This window comes from Salmo salar, chromosome 03 (assembly GCF_965601325.2).
Source record: "Salmo salar chromosome 03, fSalSal1, whole genome shotgun sequence".
NCBI classification, from domain to species: domain Eukaryota; kingdom Metazoa; phylum Chordata; class Actinopteri; order Salmoniformes; family Salmonidae; genus Salmo; species Salmo salar.
The window spans coordinates 99,410,001-99,427,500 of record NC_138293.1 but is presented as its reverse complement, the minus strand read 5'-3'; the positions used below and the strand labels follow the sequence as shown (position 1 = coordinate 99,427,500).

Sequence of the window (17,500 nt, the reverse complement as noted above, 5' to 3'; positions counted from 1 at the left end):
AGTAGAGTTCAGTAAAGTACAGAACAGTAGAGTTCAGTAAAGTACAGAACAGTAGAGTACAGCACAGTAGAGTTCAGTAGAGTTCAGCACAGTAGAGTTCAGTAGAGTACAGAACAGTAGAGCTCAGTCGAGTACAGAACAGTAGAGCTCAGTCGAGTACAGAACAGTAGAGTTCAGTCGAGTACAGAACAGTAGAGTTCAGTAGAGTACAGAACAGTAGAGTACAGCACAGTAGAGCTCAGTAGAGTACAGAACAGTAGAGCTCAGTAGAGTACAGAACAGTAGAGTTCAGTAGAGTACAGCACAGTAGAGCTCAGTAGAGTACAGAACAGTAGAGTTCAGTAGAGTACAGCACAGTAGAGCTCAGTAGAGTACAGCACAGTAGAGCTCAGTAGAGTACAGCACAGTAGAGTACAGTAGAGTGCAGCACAGTAGATTTCAGTAGAGTACAGAACAGTAGAGTTCAGTAAAGTACAGAACAGTAGAGTTCAGTAGAGTACAGAACAGTAGAGTTCAGTAGAGTACAGAACAGTAGAGCTCAGTAGAGTACAGCACAGTAGAGCTCAGTAAAGTACAGAACAGTAGAGTTCAGTAGAGTACAGAACAGTAGAGTTCAGTAGAGTACAGAAGAGTACTCAGTAGAGTACAGAACAGTAGAGCTCAGTAGAGTACAGAACAGTAGAGTTCAGTAGAGTACAGAACATTAGAGTTCAGTAGAGTACAGAACAGTAGAGTACAGAACAACTAGAGTACAGTAGAATACAGAACAGTAGAGTACAGCACAGTAGAGCTCAGTAGAGTACAGAGCAGTACAGTTCAGTAGATTACAGAACAGTACAGTTCATTAGAGAGCAGAATAGTAGAGTATAGTTCGGTACAGTACAGAACAGAACAGTAGAGCAGTGTTTCCCAACCAGGGGTACTTGGCCTATCCACAGTGGGTACTTGAGAAGACTCATCGGACCATAGGGCTACTGGTAAAATGCACATGAGGGGGTACTTCAAGGGAAGTCTGGACAGAGCCATATTTACTTGGTGTTACAGTAACTGAAAAACAGTTGGGAACCACTGTAGTAGAGGATAGTTCAGTACAGTAGAGGATAGTTCAGTACAGTTGAGGATAGTTCAGTAGAGGATAGTTCAGTACAGTTGAGGATAGTTCAGTTCAGTAGAGGATAGTTCAGTATAGTTAGGTTCAGTATAGTTCAGTACAGTAGAGGATAGTTCAGTACAGTAGAGGATAGTTCAGTAGAGGATAGTTCAGTACAGTTGAGGATAGTTCAGTTCAGTAGAGGATAGTTTAGTACAGTAGAAGATAGTTCAGTACAGTAGAGGATAGTTCAGTACAGTAGAGGATAGTTCACTACAGTAGAGGATAGTTCACTACAGTAGAGGATAGTTCAGTACAGTTGAGGATAGTTCAGTACAGTTGAGGATAGTTCAGTTCAGTAGAGGATAGTTCAGTATAGTTAGGTTCAGTATAGTTCAGTAGAGTATTGTTCAGTACAGTAGAGGATAGTTCAGTACAGTTAAGGATAGTTCAGTACAGTAGAGGATAGTTCAGTACAGTTAAGGATAGTTCAGTACAGTAGAGGATAGTTTAGTACGGTAGAGGATAGTTTAGTACAGTAGAAGATAGTTTAGTTCAGTAGAAGATAGTTCAGTACAGTAGAGGATAGTTCAGTACAGTAGAGGATAGTTTAGTACAGTAGAGGATAGTTTAGTACAGTAGAAGATAGTTCAGTACAGTAGAGGTTAGTTCACTACAATAGAGGATAGTTCAGTACAGTAGAGGATAGTTCAGTAGAGGACAGTTCAGTACAGTAGAGGATAGTTTAGTTCAGTAGAGGATAGTTCAGTACAGTAGAAGATAGTTCAGTTCAGTAGAGGATAGTTCAGTAGAGGACAGTTCAGTACAGTAGAGGATAGTACAGTAGAGGATAGTTTAGTTCAGTAGAGGATAGTTCAGTACAGTAGAAGATAGTTCAGTTCAGTCGAGGATAGTTCAGTACAGTAGAGGATAGTTCAGTACAGTAGAGGATAGTTCAGTACAGTAGAGTAAATGATAGTTCAGTAGAGGATAGTTCAGTTCAGTAGAGGATAGTTCAGTACAGTAGAGGATAGGATAGTTCAGTAGAGGATAGTCCAGTACAGTAGAGGATAGTTCAGTAGAGGACAGTTCAGTTCAGTAGAGGATAGTACAGTAGAGGATAGTTTACTTCAGTAGAGGATAGTCCAGTACAGTAGAGGATAGTTCAGTACAGTAGAGGATAGTTCAGTTCAGTAGAGGATAGTTCAGTAGAGGATAGTTCAGTACAGTAGAGGATAGTTCAGTAGAGGATAGTTCAGTTCAGTAGAGGATAGTTCAGTACAGTAGAGGATAGTTCAGTACAGTAGAAGATAGTTCAGTTCAGTAGAGGATAGTTCAGTAGAGGACAGTTCAGTACAGTAGAGGATAGTTTAGTTCAGTAGAGGATAGTTCAGTACAGTAGAAGACAGTTCAGTTCAGTAGAGGATAGTTCAGTAGAGGACAGTTCAGTACAGTAGAGGATAGTTCAGTACAGTAGAGGATAGTTCAGTTCAGTAGAGAATAGTTCAGTTCAGTAGAGGATAGTTCAGTAGAGGATAGTTCAGTACAGTAGAGGATAGTTCAGTACAGTAGAGGATAGTTCAGTTCAGTAGAGGATAGTTCAGTTCAGTAGAGGATAGTTCAGTTCAGTAGAGGATAGTTCAGTACAGTAGAGGATATTTCAGTTCAGTAGAGGATAGTTTAGTTCAGTAGGGGATAGTTCAGTTCAGTAGAGGATAGTTTAGTTCAGTAGAGGATAGTTCAGTTCAGTAGAGGATAGTTCAGTACAGTAGAGGATAGTTCACTACAGTAGAGGATAGTTCAGTTCAGTAGAGGATAGTTTAGTTCAGTAGAGGATAGTTCAGTACAGTAGAGGATAGTTCAGTACAGTAGAGGATAGTTCAGTACAGTAGAGGATAGTTCAGTACAGTAGAGGATAGTTTAGTTCAGTAGAGTATAGTTCAGTACAGTAGAGTATAGTTCAGTACAGTAGAGGATAGTTCAGTACAGTAGAGGATAGTTCACTACAGTAGAGGATAGTTCAGTTCAGTAGAGGATAGTTTAGTTCAGTAGAGTATAGTTCAGTTCAGTAGAGGATAGTTCAGTTCAGTAGAGGATAGTTCAGTACAGTAGAGGATAGTTCAGTAGAGGATAGTTCAGTACAGTAGAGGATAGTTCAGTTCAGTAGAGGATAGTTTAGTTCAGTAGAGGATAGTTCAGTTCAGTAGAGGATAGTCAGTTCAGTAGAGGATAGTTCAGTCGTAGAGGATAGTTTAGTACAGTAGAGGATAGTTCAGTTCAGTAGTGGATAGTTTAGTACAGTAGAGGATAGTTTAGTACAGTAGAGGATAGTTCAATAGAGGATAGTTTAGTTCAGTGGAGGATAGTTCAGTTCAGTAGAGGATAGTTCAGTACAGTAGAGGATAGTTCAGTACAGTAGAGGATAGTTCAGTAGACTATAGTTCAGTTCAGTACAGTTCAGTTCAGTTCAGTACAGTTCAGTTCAGTAGAGGATAGTTCAGTTCAGTAGAGTATAGTTCAGTACAGTAGAGTATAGAGAGAGAGCGAGAGAGAGAGAGAGAGAGGAGAAAGAGAGAGGTAGACAGACAGAGAAATCTCTCCCAGAACAAAGTGAAGTTTCTCATTTACATCTGATAGCAACAGAACATTTTATTTCTGAGTTTGTCATATTGTATTATATTCTCAGGCGTGTCACAATGAGATAGTACATTTCTCTAATCGTTAGCTCTACTAAAGATAACACCCTCTCTATTTTGAACCTCTTCCTATAGCTTGAGTTTCTCACTCTGTAATATCTAGCGTTGTAATATCACATTGTAATATCAATTTGGCCTTGACCCAGAGTTGAGTCTATCAGCTAACTAGCTAACGTTTTCTTTAACCTCTCTGCTTGGTCAGTTTGATCAGATCTCAAATGTACTTTAGTAATATACACTGAGTGTACAAAACATTAAGGACACCTTCCTAATATTGAGTTACCCCCATTTGTGTGTGTGTGTATCCGTGTGTGTGTGTCTGTGTATCCGTGTCCATGTGGGTGTGTGTGATATGATTGTAGCAGGTGGTACAGCAGTAAAGATAGTTTATCAGAATGTTGGACCGGATCTCTTTTCTAGTACCACCAGAAATAGCCTGCCTAGACAAGACTCACACAGTCCTGTGTGTGTGGACGTTGACCCGTCTGTACAGTATTCTGAAGACTGTCTATACTGTGTCTGTATACTGCATTGGGGCGGCAGGTAGCCTAGTGGTTAGAGTGTTGGACTAGTAACCGAAAGGTTGCGAGATCGAATCCCTGAGCTGACAAGGTAAAAATCTGTTGTTCTGTCCCTGAACAAGGCAGTTAACCCACTGTTTCTAGGCCGTCATTGAAAATAAGAATTTGTTCTTAACTAACTTGCCTAGTTAAATAAAAATAAAAATGCATGTATATTTGTGGGCAGAGGGAACCTTTCATTCCTAAGTACAGAACTAGATTGATATTCCTGGAAAGGGCAGAGCTGGTCTGTGTACATGGAATACCAGGACCAGATCATATAGCACTGCTACTGACACTCTCCCTCCTCACACACACACACACACTGTAACCCCTGTGTCAGAGTCCCAGACATATCTTATGAGTGACAGCGTTCCCCATGCTTGATCACATGACACAGATACACACACAAGGGCAGACAGACAGACACATAGATAGCCAAGCAGACAGACAGACAGGACCGACAGCCTGCCTGCCAGAAAAACAGACAGACAGCCAGGGAGAGGTGAGGGGGGAGTAGGAATGGCTGGCACCTAAAGAGAAGGGGGGGAAACGGGACAGACAGAACAATTAGACTTCTTATTTCATTAAATTATTTGCTGTTTTTTTTAATTTTCTACAGTTTTTTTATTCTTTATCTAAATACTTTTTAATATTATTGCCTGTCTGTGATCTGAACCCCTCACAGTGGGAGGCGTGCATGGCCACGCAGTCATGGGTGAACAGGGTGTACAGGAGGGAGCTGAGCAAGTACCCTAATAGGGCCTCAGTGTTGAGGATCAGCAAAGTGGAGATGTTGTTTCCTACCTTCACCACCTGGGGGCGGCCCGTCAGGAAGTCCAGAACCCAATTGCACAGGGCGGGGTTGAGACCCAGGGCCTCAAGCTTAATGATGAGCTTGGAGGGTACTACGTATGGTGTTGAATGCTGAGCTGTAGTCAATGAACAGCATTCTCACATAGGCATTCCTCTTGTCCAGATGGGATAGGGCTGTGTGCAGTGCTCATTCTCTCTGTGTCTCTGTCCTACAGAACTCTGTATACTCTCTTTTCCTATTGTTACACTGACTGACTCTCTCTCTCCCTCCTCCCCCTCTCTCCCCTCCCCTCTCCCTCCCCTTACTCCTTCTCTCTCTCCTCCAGGAGGGCTACCACTCCTGGCGGCCCAAGGAGAAAGTCCTCCTGGATAGTAACAACAATGAGAACTCGGTCCCCAAAGACTTTGACACTTTTGTTGACAGCAACAGCAACCTCGGGGCGCAGTCACTGTCTCAGCGCCAGCGAATGGCAGGAAACGCCGCCAAACACAAACCGGACAAGGCCCTAAGGCAAGGCATTCTGGGAAAGGCCTTGCCCAATGAGGTCAACGAGGTTATTCAGCAGTACACTCTTTCTCCACAGCAGCCCAGAGGAGTGGGACTTAAAGATAGCCACGCATACAAACGACCCAAACCTCACTCCCAGCTGTCCACTAAACCCGCTAGACCTTCCCCCTCTCCCTCCATCAAAACATCCAATCAGCATCAGCGACATCACCAACCCAGGAAGTTGGTGACTGCGGCTCCTGTGCGGGGGCAGCGGAGGGAGAAGCACCAGTGTGAGATCAGTGGGAAGGAGGCCATCTCGGCTCTGTCAAGAGCCAAGACCAGGGAGTGTCGTCAGCAGATAGCTGAGGTGTACTGCAGACACAAGGACAGGACACTGATGCCGGAGACCGTCCCTCGATACTGCACCATAGAAGGTGAGTCTCATAGTGAATGCATCCCAAATGGCACCATATTACCTATATAGAGACCTACGGCTCCTGGTGAAAAGTAGTGCACTATATCATAATCACCTATTCTCCAAGTACACCGGGAATGTGCCTTAGTGAGAAGGGGCTGCCTCAGTGAGAAGGGGCTGCCTTAGTGAGAAGGGGCTGCCTCAGTGAGAAGGGGCTGCCTCAGTGAGAAGGTGCTGCCTCAGTGAGAAGGGGCTGCCTCAGTGAGAAGGGGCTGCCTTAGTGAGAAGGGGCTGCCTTAGTGAGAAGGGGCTGCCTTAGTGAGAAGGGGCTGCCTTAGTGAGAAGGGGCTGCCTCAGTGAGAAGGGGCTGCCTCAGTGAGAAGGGGCTGCCTTAGTGAGAAGAGGCTGCCTTAGTGAGAAGGGGCTGCCTTAGTGAGAAGGGGCTGCCTCAGTGAGAAGGGGCTGCCTCAGTGAGAAGGGGCTGCCTTAGTGAGAAGAGGCTGCCTTAGTGAGAAGGTGCTGCCTCAGTGAGAAGGTGCTGCCTCAGTGAGAAGGGGCTGCCTTAGTGAGAAGGGGCTGCCTCAGTGAGAAGGGGCTGCCTCAGTGAGAAGGTGCTGCCTCAGTGAGAAGGGGCTGCCTTAGTGAGAAGGGGCTGCCTTAGTGAGAAGGGGCTGCCTTAGTGAGAAGGTGCTGCCTCAGTGAGAAGGGGCTGCCTTAGTGAGAAGGGGCTGCCTCAGTGAGAAGGGGCTGCCTTAGTGAGAAGGGGCTGCCTCAGTGAGAAGGGGCTGCCTTAGTGAGAAGGGGCTGCCTTAGTGAGAAGGGGCTGCCTCAGTGAGAAGGGGCTGCCTCAGTGAGAAGGGGCTGCCTCAGTGAGAAGGGGCTGCCTCAGTGAGAAGGGGCTGCCTCAGTGAGAAGGGGCTGCCTTAGTGAGAAGGTGCTGCCTTAGTGAGAAGGGGCTGCCTCAGTGAGAAGGGGCTGCCTCAGTGAGAAGGGGCTGCCTCAGTGAGAAGGGGCTGCCTCAGTGAGAAGGGGCTGCCTCAGTGAGAAGGGGCTGCCTCAGTGAGAAGGGGCTGCCTTAGTGAGAAGGTGCTGCCTTAGTGAGAAGGGGCTGCCTCAGTGAGAAGGGGCTGCCTTAGTGAGAAGGGGCTGCCTCAGTGAGAAGGGGCTGCCTTAGTGAGAAGGGGCTGCCTTAGTGAGAAGGGGCTGCCTTAGTGAGAAGGGGCTGCCTCAGTGAGAAGGGGCTGCCTTAGTGAGAAGGTGCTGCCTCAGTGAGAAGGGGCTGCCTCAGTGAGAAGGAGCTGCCTTAGTGTGAAGGGGCTGCCTCAGTGAGAAGGGGCTGCCTTAGTGAGAAGGGGCTGCCTCAGTGAGAAGGTGCTGACCAGTAATAGACAACAGACAAACAGAACACAGACACAAGTCCACACAGACGTCAAACAGAATAGACAATATCAGAGCAATAAACATAGAACTCTGGAGTAGAGGTTGATCACCCGGGGAATGTACCTTTTACAATGGGGATATACACTGAGTGGACAAAACATTACGAATGAATCCAGGTCAAAGATATGATCCCTTATTGATGTCACTTGTTAAATCCACTTCAGTCAGTGTAGATGAGACAGGTTAAAGAATGATTTTTAAGCCTTGAGACAATTGAGACATGGATAGTGTGTGTGTGCTATTCAGAGGGTGAATGGGCAAGACAACATATTTAAGTGACTTTGAATAGGGTATGGTAGTAGGTGCCAGGCGCACCAGTTTGTGTCAAGAACTGCAACGCTGCTGGGTTTTCACGCTCAACAGTTTCCTGTGTGTATCAAGAACGGTCCACCACCCAAAGAACATCCAGCCAACTTGACACAACTGTGGGAAGCATTGGAGTCAACATGGGCCAGCATCCCTGTGGAACGCTTTCTACACCTTGTAGAGTCCATGTCCTGATGAATTGAGGCTATTCTGAGGGCAAACGGGGGTGCAACTCAATATTAGAGAGGTGTTCCTAATGTTTTGTACAGTCAGTGTATCTATATTCTTATAAGTGAGAAGTAGGCTTTGGTCTGAACCCGAAAATGAAAGGAAATTCACAATGCGTACTTCATGCATGCACTACCAAGGTTTTCCAGCACAAAGCTTTGACCTACTACAGAAGCTATATTGGTGTATTGTTCTTCCAACAATGTGTAGGCAGGTTGCTTAGGAATCAAACCTTCTCAAACAGCCTGATTCATATTCTTCCAGGAGGTGCTCTGACAATAGTGTGATTTGTACCGCGTACAAGGGAGTGTATTGCATTCCTCCCACCCCACACTAAGACATTACCCCATTCCACTACCTTTTCAAGCTTTTTATTATATAAAAGCAAGCTTTGCTTTTATACTTAGAGCATGGGATTCTGATTCTGATTAGACTTGTAGATAATTGTATGTGTGGGGTACAGAGATGAGGTGGTCATTTAAAAATCATGTTAAACACATAGTATTGCAGTCAGAGTGAATTCATGCAACTTATTAAAAATGTAAAATGTTATTATGTGACTTGTTAAGCACTCCTGAACTGATGTAGGTTTGCCAGAACAAAAGGCTTGAATACTTATTGACTCAAGACATTTCAGCTTTTCATTTTTAATAAATATAAAAAACATTTCTAAAAACATAATTCCACTTTGACATGATGGGGGTGTTGTGTGTAGATCAGTGACACAAAATCTCTATTTAATACATTTTATATTCAGGCTGTAACACAACAAAATGTGGTAAAAGTCAAGGGGTGTGAATACTTTCTGAAGGTACTGTACTAGAAAGACATTACCTGGAAACAATAATGAGTTATTACAAAATATAACATGTACAATCAAAAAGTACATTACCGTTCAAAAGTTTGGGGTCACTTAGAAATGTCCTTGTTTTTGAAAGAAAAGTGTTTTTTTTGTCCATTAAAATAACATCAAATTGATCAGAAATACAGTGTAGACATTGTTAATGTCTGCACGGGGCGGCAGGTAGCCTAGTGGTTAGAGCGTTGGACTAGTAACCGAAAGGTTGCAAGATCAAATCCCCGAGCTGACAAGGTAAAAATCTGTCATTCTGGACAAGGCCATTAACACACTGTTCCTAGGCTGTCATTGTAAATAACAATTTGTTCTTAACCTACTTGCCTAGTAAACTTTTTTTTTTAAATGTTGTAAATGACTATTGTAGCTGGAAACAGCTGATTTTTAATGGAATATCTACATAGGCATACAGAGGCCCATTATCAGCAACCATCACTCCTGTGTTCCAATGGCACGTTGTGTTAGCTAATCCAAGTTCATCATTTTAAAAGGATAATTGATCATTAGAAAACCCTTTTGCAATTATGTTGAGTATCTGGAGCATCAGCATTTGTGGGTTCGATTACAGGCTCAAAATGTCCAGAAACAAATAACTTTCTTTTGAAACTCGTCAGTCTATTCTTGTTCTGAGAAATGAAGGTTATTCCATGCGAGAAATTGCCAAGAAACTGAAGATGTCGTACAACGCTGTGTACTACTCCCTTCACAGAACAGCATAAACGGAACCCTCGGGAGAGTCCTGACTTCTGTCTCCACGGTGACAAGTACTCTTTCCCTCCCTCTGTCTTTCAATTTTTGCATAAACTTTGAGAGAAATAAGCTTTTTGTGCGTCCGGAATGTTTCTGGGATCTTTTACTTCAGCTCATGAAAAACTTTCCATGTTGCCTTTATATTTTTGTTCAGTGTATATATAACAAATAAATGCTATTTCAAACGGTTATTACAGTGACCGCGGCCATTTGGCTGGCCAATTACCATCATCCAAAGTACCATGACCGTCACAGCCCTGTAATACAATGAATAGAACGGTCTTGGAACCTGTCACTCTATTCATTCTATTTCTATGTCAGCACATGTGGTCAGGAGTGGAGGAGGAAAGGAGAAAATGTGCGTCTAAAAATGTATACATGTTATTACTTTTTTGTTGCTATTTGAACGGTTAGTACAGAGACCACAGTCATTTGGCTGGACAATTACCCTCATCCGAAATTACATGACCGCCACAGTCATACTTGTTTCCTTACCTTGTCTCCTCTCCTTGTCTCCTATCCTTGTCATATATCTTTGTCTCCTCCCCTTGTCACCTCTCCTTGTCTCCCCTCCTTGTCACCTATCCTTGTCTCCTTGCCGTGTCTCCTCTCCTTGTCTCCTCTCCTTGTCTCCTCTCCATGTATCCTACCCTTGTCTCCTCCCCTTGTCTCCTCCCCTTGTCACCTCTCCTTGTCTCCCCTCCTTGTCACCTATCCTTTCCTCCTTGCTTAGTCTCCTCACCGTGTCTCCTCTCCTTGTATCCTCTCCTTGTCTTTTCTCCTTGTCACCTCGCCATCCCCAGAGGGAAGAGAAAGACAGAGGGAGGGAAAGGGTACTTGTCACCCTGGAGACAGAAGTAAGGGCTCTCCCGAGGGTTCCATCTAGAACTCCCCAGGGAGGCTGCCTTGCCAGTGCCTGATCTATTTAGGGAACATTCCAACACATTCCCTGCTCTATGGGTGTGTCCCAAACACCACCCTGTACACTTTATACTACACTCTGGTAAAAAGTAGTGCACTATATAGTGCATAGGGTGCCATTTGAGCTGCAGTGTATACTACTCTACTCACTATAGGGCAGTGGCCACGCCAAGCCAGTGTAATTACACACTAGTTAGTACAGGAGTTAGATAGAGAAGTGCTGAGTAAAGCGTGTGTGTGTGTGTGTGTGTGGGGGGGGGCAGAGCTTGACTAAAGATAGACTGTCATCCAACCGCCCAGAAAGTTTAAGGTTTAGATTCAGCATTTAATTTATATGATTATATGTCTCTTTGATGATGCAGTAAGGGAGAGGAGAGGATATCTATAGCTTTAGAATGATTGGATGGTGCTGGCTGGCTGGTTTTGGTTGGCTGCCTGGCTGCCTGGCTGACTAGTGTTGGCTGGCTGGCTAGTTGGCTGGGTTGGCTGGGTTGGCTGGTTGGCTGGGTTGGCTGAGTTGGCTGGTTGGCTGGGTTGGCTGGGTTGGCTGGGTTGGCTGGGTTGGCTAGTTGGCTGGGTTGGCTGGGTTGGCTAGTTGGCTAGTTGGCTGGGTTGGCTAGTTGGCTGGGTTGGCTGGCTGGCTGGTTGGCTGGGTTGGCTGGCTGGGTTGGCTGGGTTGGCTGGCTGGGTTGGCTGGCTGGTTGGCTGGGTTGGCTGGCTGGCTGGCTGGGTTGGCTGGCTGGCTAGTTGGCTGGGTTGGCTGTGTTGGCTGGGTTGGTTGGCTGGCTGGGTTGGCTGGGTTGGCTGGGTTGGCTGGCTGGGTTGGCTGGGTTGGCTGGGTTGGCTGGCTGGCTGGTTGGCTGGGTTGGCTGGGTTGGCTGGCTGGGTTGGCTGGCTGGCTGGGTTGGCTGGGTTGGCTGGGTTGGCTGGCTGGCTGGTTGGCTGGGTTGGCTGGGTTGGCTGGCTGGGTTGGCTGGCTGGCTGGGTTGGCTGGGTTGGCTGGGTTGGCTAGTTGGCTGGGTTGGCTGGCTGGGTTGGCTGGCTGGCTGGGTTGGCTGGGTTGGCTGGGTTGGCTGGCTGGCTGGGTTGGCTAGTTGGCTGGGTTGGCTGGCTGGCTGGGTTGGCTGGCTGGCTAGCTGGCTGGTTGGCTGGGTTGGCTGGCTGGGTTGGCTGGCTGGGTTGGCTGGGTTGGCTGGGTTGGCTGGGTTGGCTGGCTGGTTGGCTGGGTTGGCTGGGTTGGCTGGCTGGGTTGGCTGGGTTGGCTGGGTTGGCTGGGTTGGCTGGCTTGCTGGGTTGGCTGGCTGGCTGGCTTGCTGGGTTGGCTGGCTGGGTTGGCTAGTTGGCTGGGTTGGCTGGCTGGCTGGGTTGGCTGGCTGGGTTGGCTGGGTTGGCTGGCTGGCTGGGTTGGCTGGGTTGGCTGGCTGGCTGGGTTGGCTGGGTTGGCTGGGTTGGCTGGCTGGCTGGGTGGGTTGGCTGGGTTGGCTGGCTGGCTGGGTTGGCTGGGTTGGCTGGCTGGCTGGGTTGGCTGGGTTGGCTGGCTGGCTGGGTTGGCTGGGTTGGCTGGGTTGGCTGGGTTGGCTGGCTGGCTGGGTGGGCTGGCTGGGTTGGCTGGCTGGCTGGGTTGTCCTAGGACTAAAGTTAAGCGTCCAGTGTCGCAGGAAGGTAAAAACCTCAAATAAAATAACATTGTATTTGTCATATGCGCAGAATACAACAGGTGTAGACTTTACCCTGAAATGCTTACTTACGAGCCCTTATTCAACAATGCAGATTAGAACCAGGGACTGTAGTGATGCCTCTTGCACTGAGATGCAGTGCCTTAAACCGCTGCGCCACTCGGGAGCCCACTACTGCCCCATTGATGTGGATGGATGTGTGCTCGCCCCTCCATTTCCTTTAGTCCTCGATCAGCTCCGGGTCTCTGACATCCTCCATGTAGGCTGTCTCATTGTCGTTGGTGATCAAATCAAATCAAATGTATTTATATAGCCCTTCTTACATCAGCTGATATATCAAAGTGCTGTACAGAAACCCAGCCTAAAACCCCAAACAGCAAGCAATGCAGGTGTAGAAGCACCAGGCCTACCACTGTCGTGTCATCAGCAAACTTGATAATGGTGTTGGAGTTGTGCGTTACCACACTGTCGTGGGTGAAGAGGGAGTACAGGAGGGGACTAAGCACACACCCCTGAGGGGCACACATGTTGAGGGTCATCGTACCCTCACCACCTGGGGGCGGCTTCTCAGAAAGTCCGGGATCCAGTTGCAGAGGGAGGTGTTTAGGTCCCAGGATCCCGAGCTTGGTGATGAGCTTTGAGGGGACTGTAGTCAATGTAAAGCATTGCTCACCATAAAACCTACTGTTTTCACAACGCCCCAGTGTAGCAGGAAGGTAAAAAACTACTGTTTTCACAACGCCCCAGTGCAGCAGGAAGGTAAAAACCTACTGTTTTCACAACGCCCCACTACTCCTCCATACTGAGAAGTCCCCATCTAAACATCAACATACTACTCCTCCATACTGAGAAGTCCCCATCTAAACATCAACATACTACTCCTCCATACTGAGAAGTCCCCATCTAAACATCAACATACTACTCCTCCATACTGAGAAGTCCCCATCTAAACATCAACATACTACTCCTCCATACTGAGAAGTCCCCATCTAAACATCAACATACTACTCCTCCATACTGAGAAGTCATCATCTAAACATCAACATACTACTCCTCCATACTGAGAAGTCATCATCTAAACATCAACATACTACTCCTCCATACTGAGAAGTCATCATCTAAACATCAACATACTACTCCTCCATACTGAGAAGTCATCATCTAAACATCAACATACTACTCCTCCATACTGAGAAGTCCCCATCTAAACATCAACATACTACTCCTCCATACTGAGAAGTCATCATCTAAACATCAACATACTACTCCTCCATACTGAGAAGTCCCCATAGAAATGACACTTTCTATAAAACGTTCTATTTGTGCACTCTACTATTTAACACAGCATTTCTTCAGTAATAAAGTTAGCCCTGTCTTCTTCCTACCTTCCCTGTGTGTACGTGTGTGTCTGTGTGTGTGTCCAGGTAAGGCCAATGTGAATGTACAGTGGGATGAGGGCTCAGAGCAGACTGCCCCTTCTGTGCCTGTTCGCATCGCCTTCGTCTTGGTGGTCCATGGCAGAGCGTCTCGGCAGTTCCAACGCCTGTTCAAGGCCATCTACCATACCTCACACTACTATTATATACATGTAGACCAGGTAAGATCATCTACCATACCTAACACTACTATTATATACATGTAGACCAGGTAAGATCATCTACCATACCTCACACTACTATTATATACATGTAGACCAGGTAAGGTCATCTACCATACCTCACACTACTATTATATACATGTAGACCAGGTAAGATCATCTACCATACCTCACACTACTATTATATACATCTAGACTACTACAGACCATCTACCATACTTCACACTACTATTATATACATGTAGACCAGGTAAGATCATCTACCATACCTCACACTACTATTATATACATGTAGACTACTACAGATCATCTACCATACCTCACACTACTATTATATACATGTAGACCAGGTAAGATCATCTACCATACCTCACACTACTATTATATACATGTAGACTACTACAGATCATCTACCATACCTCACACTACTATTATATACATGTAGACTACTACAGATCATCTACCATACCTCACACTACTATTATATACATGTAGACTACTACAGATCATCTACCATACCTCACACTACTACTATATACATGTAGACCAGGTACGACCATCTACCATACCTCACACTACTATTATATACATCTAGACTACTACAGATCATCTACCATACCTCACACTACTATTATATACATGTAGACTACTACAGATCATCTACCATACCTCACACTACTATTATATACATGTAGACCAGGTAAGGTCATCTACCATACCTCACACTACTATTATATACATGTAGACCAGGTAAGGTCATCTACCATACCTCACACTACTATTATATACATGTAGACCAGGTAAGGTCATCTACCATACCTCACACTACTATTATATACATGTAGACCAGGTAAGATCATCTACCATACCTCACACTACTATTATATACATGTAGACCAGGTAAGATCATCTACCATACCTCACACTACTATTATATACATGTAGACCAGGTAAGATCATCTACCATACCTCACACTACTATTATATACATCTAGACTACTACAGATCATCTACCATACCTCACACTACTATTATATACATGTAGACCAGGTAAGATCATCTACCATACCTAACACTACTATTATATACATGTAGACTACTACAGATCATCTACCATACCTCACACTACTATTATATACATGTAGACCAGGTAAGATCATCTACCATACCTAACACTACTATTATATACATGTAGACCAGGTAAGATCATCTACCATACCTCACACTACTATTATATACATCTAGACTACTACAGATCATCTACCATACCTCACACTACTATTATATACATGTAGACTACTACAGATCATCTACCATACCTCACACTACTATTATATACATGTAGACCAGGTAAGACCATCTACCATACCTCACACTACTATTATATACATCTAGACTACTACAGACCATCTACCATACCTCACACTACTATTATATACATGTAGACTACTACAGACCATCTACCATACCTCACACTACTATTATATACATGTAGACCAGGTAAGGTCATCTACCATACCTCACACTACTATTATATACATCTAGACTACTACAGACCATCTACCATACCTCACACTACTATTATATACATGTAGACCAGGTAAGGTCATCTACCATACCTCACACTACTATTATATACATGTAGACTACTACAGACCATCTACCATACCTCACACTACTATTATATACATCTAGACTACTACAGACCATCTACCATACCTCACACTACTATTATATACATGTAGACTACTACAGATCATCTACCATACCTAACACTACTATTATATACATGTAGACTACTACAGATCATCTACCATACCTCACACTACTATTATATACATCTAGACTACTACAGATCATCTACCATACCTCACACTACTATTATATACATCTAGACTACTACAGATCATCTACCATACCTCACACTACTATTATATACATGTAGACTACTACAGATCATCTACCATACCTCACACTACTATTATATACATGTAGACCAGGTAAGGTCATCTACCATACCTCACACTACTATTATATACATGTAGACCAGGTAAGGTCATCTACCATACCTCACACTACTATTATATACATCTAGACTACTACAGACCATCTACCATACCTCACACTACTATTATATACATGTAGACCAGGTAAGGTCATCTACCATACCTCACACTACTATTATATACATCTAGACTACTACAGACCATCTACCATACCTCACACTACTATTATATACATGTAGACTACTACAGATCATCTACCATACCTCACACTACTATTATATACATGTAGACCAGGTAAGGTCATCTACCATACCTCACACTACTATTATATACATGTAGACTACTACAGACCATCTACCATACCTCACACTACTATTATATACATGTAGACTACTACAGACCATCTACCATACCTCACACTACTATTATATACATGTAGACTACTACAGACCATCTACCATACCTCACACTACTATTATATACATGTAGACCAGGTAAGACCATCTACCATACCTCACACTACTATTATATACATCTAGACTACTACAGATCATCTACCATACCTCACACTACTATTATATACATGTAGACCAGGTAAGATCATCTACCATACCTAACACTACTATTATATACATCTAGACTACTACAGACCATCTACCATACCTCACACTACTATTATATACATGTAGACCAGGTAAGACCATCTACCATACCTCACACTACTATTATATACATCTAGACTACTACAGACCATCTACCATACCTCACACTACTATTATATACATCTAGACTACTACAGATCATCTACCATACCTCACACTACTATTATATACATGTAGACCAGGTAAGGTCATCTACCATACCTCACACTACTATTATATACATGTAGGCCAGGTAAGATCATCTACCATACCTCACACTACTATTATATACATGTAGACCAGGTAAGATCATCTACCATACCTCACACTACTATTATATACATGTAGACTACTACAGATCATCTACCATACCTCACACTACTATTATATACATGTAGACCAGGTAAGATCATCTACCATACCTCACACTACTATTATATACATGTAGACTACTACAGATCATCTACCATACTTCACACTACTATTATATACATGTAGACTATTACAGACCATCTACAATACCTCACACTACTACTATATACAGTGCATTCGGAAAGTATTCAGACACTCTCACTTTTTACACATGGATTATTCTAAAATTGATTAAATTAATTGTTTTCCTCATCAATCTACATACAATACCCCATAATCACAAAGCAAAAACAGGTTTTTAGACATTTTTGCGAATGTATTAACAAAAAAAGTATTCAGACCCACAGTTGACAGTGCATGTCAGAACACAGTGGCTTCCATCATTGTTAAATGGAAGACGTTTGGGGCAGCGGTCTAAGGCACTGCATCTCAGTGCTTGAGGCGTCACTACAGACACCCTGGTTCAAATCCAGGCTGTATCACAACCGGCCGTGATTGGGAGCCCAATAGGGTGGCGCACAATTGACCCAGCATCGTCCGGGTTTGGCCGGTGTAGTCCATCATTGTAAATAAGAATTTGTTCTTAACTGATTTGCCTAGTTAAATAAAGTAAAAATAAAACATTTCTAGAGCTGGCTGC

The 17,500-nt window shown here is 44.3% G+C and overlaps 1 protein-coding gene across 1 annotated transcript in view; it reads left to right on the top strand.

Moving 5' to 3' along the window:
• The window catches only part of LOC106593943 (xylosyltransferase 1), a 51,815-nt gene that overhangs the window by 10,587 nt on the left and 23,728 nt on the right, over nt 1–17,500 (top strand). The window contains exons 2-3 of the mRNA XM_045715892.2: nt 5,489–6,086; nt 13,669–13,841. Coding sequence (XP_045571848.1) covers nt 5,489–6,086; nt 13,669–13,841 — 771 coding nt within the window. The remainder of the gene's footprint in view (nt 1–5,488; nt 6,087–13,668; nt 13,842–17,500) is intronic.